Below are 7,462 nucleotides of genomic sequence, written 5' to 3'. Positions count from 1 at the left end.
AAACGAAATTAGCAAGAATCGAACGCCCATCAGTCGTTCGAGAGCAATTTGTCTGAGGTTTGTCGGTTATATTTTCTTTATTGTTCTTCACTTATTGATTAAAGGAGTCATTGAAATGATCTTTCAACCAGATAAGTTGGAGAACTCCGGGGAATTTTAAACCGAATATGACGGAAGATCATGATGGTCCTGCGTGCAATCATCACTAGTGCTACTGATTTCGCAGTACACTTTAAGCGTTAGTGCACAGCCGTTGGGGTTTTATTGTCGTTGGAACGCATGTGCAGCCTCGGTTGAGGTGTGTTGATTAGTTGGAAATGTATAATTCAGATTTATACCCTTAAGGTAGCCAACATTTGATATAACTAATAAACAATGTTGTAAATTATTGCAAACATAGAGCATGGTCTAAATTGTATAAAATGAGTGATGGCACAATTTAAATAACTCATTTTTGAAGCGAAAGTTATGTTTCTATCTCTGTGTCTGTGTGTCGTTGCCTCTTCGTATTATCACACGCTTCTCGAGCTTTGCCTTGAATCCAAACCAAATTTCTCGAATAGTAGTTTGCTATGTTTCTTCGTTTCATATCGAATTATAAATATCTTGTGTCCTGCTGTCTTTTCGTTCCATCTGTCCTTAATTTGTAGCAGCATTTAATTGATGTTTTTGCGGTCGTTGCTATACAGATGAACTGCTTTTCGTTACATTTTGAGCACACTTAGTATTTCCCTCATTAACCTCATCAAGTCGATTAATATTAGAATCTTGCTTAACTCCCCTCAAATGTTCCTCAATTGTTCTCAATTATTCCTAATTGTAAATTCTGATTGTCGACCACTCAAAATTGAGGTGCGGGTTAATTTATGTCTCCTTTTCGGCAATCCCAAGCCCCCCTCCCCGCCTCCTGTCGACCAATACTCGTGACACGCTATCAGTTTGAGTGACTGCAGCAAGATTCTATGACTGATATCTCAAATGTGAGCATTATTGAGTGATATTTATGAGAGCATTCAGTGTACTTTCAAAATGACTCTGTTCATACTGCCTGAAAATAGATGTGTGACTTCCTTTTTACTATTAACGGCAAATTTAATCATAATCAGTAAATTTTATTTATTTGATATAAATCAACTCAGTCGCTTTATTATCTTGCTGTTTCTTCAAAAAAAATAATATGAACAAACTTGTTTTGCAGCTGTTTGAGAATCGTAAAGCAATTCGATTCGGTTACATAAATAGAGATTTAAAGGTGTAGATAGCGTAACAACCCACCATTGTAACGTCAACAGCAATTACGTCAAATTTTTAGGGCTAAGAGAACTCGGATGCACTATCTCCAGAATCGCGGCCTAGCTTGTTTACCTTTACACTACAGCCCTAGTAATGTAGTAAATATGTTGGACTTGTATATTGTCTGGTGGTTGTTACATTAGTTCTTTAACCTTTGATAAGACAAATTGTGACCCTAGTCTTTCAGGTTATAAATTATGACAAATCAGCAGGTATTACAACAAACTAGTGTTCACAATGTAACACTGAGCACAGAATCAGTGGGTGATTTTTCCCTTTCGATCAAACGAATCGCAGACTTTGTGGAAAGTTCCTATGCTGAAAACTACAACTGTTCACTGTTTGACGAGGATTCAGTTTGGGGTGTGTTGCTGGCCGAGTGCCATGTTCCGAACACTCTGAGTGCAAGGAAAGCATGTTACGCAAGTTATGTGGCCCATTTGCAGCAGATGGTGTCAATTGCAGAGAGGTGCTACCCCTTTGTGCCTCAGCGGAAGCCTATCCAGGACGATGAAACAGTCCAACGTATTCCTCGTATGTAATCTTTTTTTAAAATTGCTCAAACAAAGTTTGAAGCAATAATCTTAGTCCTGCGGTCTTATGAAATTCTTCGTTTGACCGATTTTCCGTATGAACCTTTTGAATGTTCGTCCTCATAAATGGGTAACGCCCAGCGGGAATTAACATCTCTTAGAGCCGTTCGCCTTACTAGAAACTTTTTTGGTGGAAAATTTATTCTGTTAGGGGTGGTTCTTCGAATCCACTTCGAAGCTCACTTCGAATCTGCTTTTGTTAATCCATTCATGCAATTTTTGGATTGAAGTGCGTGCGTAATGTCTATTATCACGCTTTTGAGTTTTTTTGCAATCCAAAGGATTTGTATTGCATTGGTGGGCTGTCTTTTTGCGACTCGAAGTATATTTTGAGCAAAGTTTTTATCAGTCAATTTTCTTTAGGTGAATTGTGAAGCAGGAAAAGAACGCGTGAAAGAATTTGGAGTGGTTTGGGTGTCAAGCAAAATTGAAAATTGGAACGAAAAGAGAATGGTTTTTGCACATGCCGATGTTTTCGGGTTGACGTGTTTCTGTTTAACTTTTTTCTTATTTTTTTTGGTAGAGAGGTTGGGTTATGATATTTTTTAGTTTAGGGTTGTTTATAGTGGCTAAATGTTTCTGGTAATTAGTATGGACGTTTGCTGATCAGTGTTTTTCAGATTTATTAGCCTTTATTAGAGTTTAAGAAGACGCTGACTAATTAGAGTCTAAGAAGACGCTGACAAATTTTAAAGTTCTTAGATACCAAGTAAGTACAGTTTTGTTAGTGTAAAACATTTTTAGTTGAAAATATGGCAAATCGAAAAATTTGTTGAATTTTGTTGAGCTTTGTTGAACAAAAGTTTTGTTGAATTTTTGTTCTATAATATTAGACTAAGTTTTTAGCCCAGTATGCCTAGTTTCATGCCTATTGTTAGTAATGTGTATATGGTGGCCTCCGGGCCCCCGAGCCATGGAGACATATACACATATTACTCAAATTTTCCATTTTTCATATTTACCTTATTTTGACTGATATTTACACAAAAATTTTTTTTCTTGTAATTTTTTACTTTATTTAGAAAAAACAATATAAAAAATAATTTAATATATGTTGTCATACAAACATTATAATAATATAATAATTTATTATTTGTTCTCATACCAATATTATAATTCAACGAAGTTCTTTTGCAAATTCACTGGTAGAACCTAAACTCACCATTACTATCTTTAATACCTTTATCATCAAATGGATCTATAGCTATTTTATATTGTTCTTTTGTTTCTAAATTATGCCTTTTGCTATCAATAGTATAATTAGTTACATATTTACTTTTACCTTCATATATAGCATTAGTATAATCTTCTAAATTAATTTGGTTTCTAATAGTAGCCTTAGTTATTCCTTTTAACTTTTTCTCCTCTTCTCGTTTAACAGTATTGTAACAATATGCTTTAGCTTTAAGGAAACAAGCTTCCATAATAGTATCATTAGGTATTTCATCTTTCATCTTACCTAATTCGTTATTATGCAATTTACCTTTTATCTTATTCATTTCTTTTTCTATAGTACTATCCAATGGAACATTTATGTTTATAAATATACTATCAGTATCTGTGTAATGATAACTACAATCTAACTCTTTCTCAAAGTAATCATATATGGCTTTATACATGAATAGTTTAGCTTTTTCTAATATAACAAATCCAATATAATTAAACTTATCTAATTTAACATTACCTCTTGTTTTATGTACAGCTACTAGATCATCATCAAATTCTACAGCATATTTAAAACTAATATTTTCTACTAATTTAATATATCTATCTACATCATTAACTAACTCTACATCTTGTCTATTATATACATTTTCTATTGTTTTTCCATAAAAGGCATTATTCATTAGTTTAAAGAATACATCTCCAAATTTATCACCCTTAGCTTTAGCTTCTTTTCTTTTCTGAATATTCAACTCTATATAAGGTTTTAACCATTCACTCTTATTATATTCTAATTTTTGTTTAATTGTAACATCTTCCAATTTTAAACCATGATCTAAATACCAATCTAACATCTCTCCATCTATTACATAGTTTTCTTTATCTGTTAACTTTAGCATTAACTTCTCATTAGGTTTATATCCTTTCTTTTTATTTTCATTTTGATAATCTGTAAACTGATCAATGTTTGCTTTTGTCTTTTCAGGAAAGAATGGATATTTCTTTGTTTTCTGTCTCAACTCATCATTATACTTTATATCAATTGTATAGATGTATCCAGTATTAGAGCTAGATTTAGTGTACGCCAGATCTTCACATACTCTGATCTCACCAGTAGGTAAAGGTTGTACCATAGCAGAAGCATACAATGAGTTGAAGTCTAAATACTTTAAATAATTCTCTGTCCCTGTATACTCAGGATCTATTTCTTTATTTTTACATTTTACATGACAATTACCTAATACTGAAGCTAACCCACCTCTTATACCGTGTTGTATTGTATCATAAATATTAACTGTATTTTCTTTATAATACTTAAGCCAAACAATAGTATATTTTAACCCACACAACCAGGTTAACCCAGGAGTAGAATAAGTGTAACATGGATCTATTTCATAATATTCTAAACACATAGCTCTAAATTTCTCAAATACATCAACTGATAACAATACATCTGTTTTAAGATATAACATCATATAATCCTTTATTGTCTCACATTTAGTATCTTTCCAACAATCAATTGCTTGCTTATATTCTTTATCTGTAATATCACTTTGTTTCAACTTAGAATAGAATGCTTCCTTAGGTGGTAGTGCTGTTTCATGTAGTTTATCTATACTATCAAACCATTCATATGGGAATATACCTTTACGTCTTTCTAAGCCACATTTATTTAATGTTATACATTCTTCATTACTCAATGTCTTACTTATGGCATCTAAGCTAAGTGGATGGAAGAACCTAAACATATCTAATGCTTTAACATAACCCATATCAATACTAATATAATTCTCATCAGTTTTAGTTAATACTTTAACTCTGGTCTTCTTTGCTAGTTTAGTTATAAATAGGTGATTATCATAATTAGAAGAATTAAATGCATACATTGGTACAATATTATTGGCATTGCCACCTCTTCGCGGATTCTTAGCTTGGAGATTACATTTATTGTGAGCATATCCTCTAAATTTACCATTTAGATGATCATGATCTCTAACAACGTCTTCACCCATTTCCTCATTACAATAATAACATATACTATATAACGGAGTAATAGTCTCTTCTTTCATTGGAATATTTATACTAAATATATCTTTAAATAATTTTTTGTAATAATCTACTCTTTCTACAAACCATTCAACTACTTTTTCTCCACAATAACATTCATACTTATCTTCTAATATATCAGGATAGTCACTTCTTAAATATAATCCACAAGCAATAGGTAAGTGTTTCCCATTTTTTATTATACATTCAAAATCATAATACATAACAAATGGTACTCTATTCTTATAATGGAACTTATCAAACTTCAGATATTCATCTTTATGGAATGTTCTTCTTCCAGTATTATTACACATCTCTAAATGTTTATTTAATGCATCTTCTGTTCTAAATGATACACAACACTTCAGACATGGATAACATTTATGTTTAGTTGATTTTCTTAATAGGAATGATACATCTTTACATAGGAAGTAATGATTATCCCAAAATAATATATTACATCCTTTAGAATCATTATGATTGATTAATACAGGATTAATAGTTTTATTTTTAATTAGATTAAATACATTAAATAATACTTTATCTCTATTTAATTCTTGTATTTTCTTTAAATGATAATAATCATATGGAGGTGTAACCCCATTTGGTAATTTTATCTCATCAATATATTCTGGTTTATTATAATTACTAACTCTATAGGAATGATCTTTAGCAGGATGTAGATAAGCAATTAAACACCACAATAGACATTTGTTATCAGTATTCTTTATATTAAGTATATATCTAGATGTGAATGGTAACTCAGTAGTACATCCACCAGTAGGATAAAACCTGTGTATATACATAGTTCTTTTGATAAATCTTTGCATACTCCATCCAGATTGATTCATCTCTTGTTCTTGCATTCTAGTCTCTAGTTCACTATTCATCATATCCAAATCATTAGGACCATTATATTGTCTAGTCATTAGTCTAAATGTGAATTCGTTTTCTTCTATTTGATCATCTGTAGGTTTTGTATACTTAACTACATCAAAGGTGTTAAACTTAATATATGGATGTATATTATGCAATGACTCTAGTATTTTCAAGAATTTAGGATCTTCATGATCACTACTCGTTATTATTATTTGATTATGCTTCATGTTATGATCTCATCCTAATTCATTTACTTTCTCTCTCCACTTTCTATCAGTAAGCTTTTTCTGTTTAACCTTTTCTTTATGATGATCTGATTCATTGTGTTCATTTTTATTACCATATCTAGTATTACATATACCACAATAACCTGAACTGTCTCTATCATTATCATTATCTTTAGTTATTCCTACAACATTATCTAGATGCATCATTGTTTTAAAATGTTCCACACTATATTGACTTAGACTAGTCTTGCATGTTATACAATCAAACTTATCTCCATTTTTTATTATCTCTCCATCATTTAGTCTTACATTATTCTTATGTTTTAATGTTGTCACATGTTTATTATAAGCAGTATTGTTATCAAGATACATATCACAACTACCACAATACTTTATTCCCTCTAGTTCAGAATACTGTTCATTTATCTTTTGCTCTATATCTTCATTAGTAAATTTTATTCCATCCTCATTAGCACTCTCAATAATTTTATTTCTATTGTATAATCGTACATTCTTTTTATGTTTAAGTGATTGAGTGTGTCTATGAGAATTCTTTTGAGTTAACTCTTCATTACATTCTTCACATTTAAACTTATTTGTTTTAGGCTTTTGGACATAGACAAAATCATCAGATGAATCTCTATCTGAATCTCTATCTGAATCTTTAGATTGATCAATGAAACTGTTTCGCAGATCTAAGTCTTTAGACTGATCAGTGAACGAGCTTTGCTCGTGGTTTACCAAACTGCTTCGCAGATCTAAATCTGGATGATATTTAGCCTCAGCTTCAAGCATTAGATTTTTCATATCCTCACTCCTTTGTTTTGTTTTAGCAACCTGTTTATCATGCAACTCTTTTACTTCTTCATTTACCTGATTAAACCTTCTGATTGCTTCTAAACCTTTTTCTGCTTCCCTCTTTTGTTCTTCTTTATCAGTGAAACTGCTTCGCAGATCTTCAGGTTTGATTTCTTCCCTTGGTTTGTTTTTGTTTTTTAACATTTGGATAGCTGTACTACTATCACTAGATTGAGTTTGTCCACCCCCAAATTGGACTTGTCCATGAGATTGAGCTCGCTCACTTACAGATTGGACTTGCTCACTAGTGGAATGAATGTAGCCGGTATAATCTTGTTGATTCATTTTTATATACCAAATTTTGAAATATTATTATTTATATATCTTTTCAATACTATAAAAATGATTAGCATCAAATGTGATAAATGTAAAAATAAGGCATGGTGTTGGTGTTGCGACGAT

General features: G+C 31.4%; 1 protein-coding gene across 1 annotated transcript in view; it reads left to right on the top strand.

Annotated features, from left to right (window-relative positions):
- The first annotated feature begins 221 nt into the window (after positions 1–221).
- Positions 222–7,462, top strand: part of LOC142339377 (uncharacterized) — a 40,581-nt gene continuing 33,340 nt past the window's right edge. The window contains exons 1-2 of the mRNA XM_075389386.1: positions 222–852; positions 1,481–1,827. Coding sequence (XP_075245501.1) covers positions 1,491–1,827 — 337 coding nt within the window. The 5' untranslated portion in view covers positions 222–852; positions 1,481–1,490. The remainder of the gene's footprint in view (positions 853–1,480; positions 1,828–7,462) is intronic.

Source organism: Convolutriloba macropyga, chromosome 5 (assembly GCF_964194025.1).
Source record: "Convolutriloba macropyga chromosome 5, txConMacr16.3, whole genome shotgun sequence".
Classification (NCBI taxonomy): domain Eukaryota; kingdom Metazoa; phylum Xenacoelomorpha; order Acoela; family Convolutidae; genus Convolutriloba; species Convolutriloba macropyga.
This window is presented reverse-complemented; position numbering and strand designations above follow the sequence as displayed.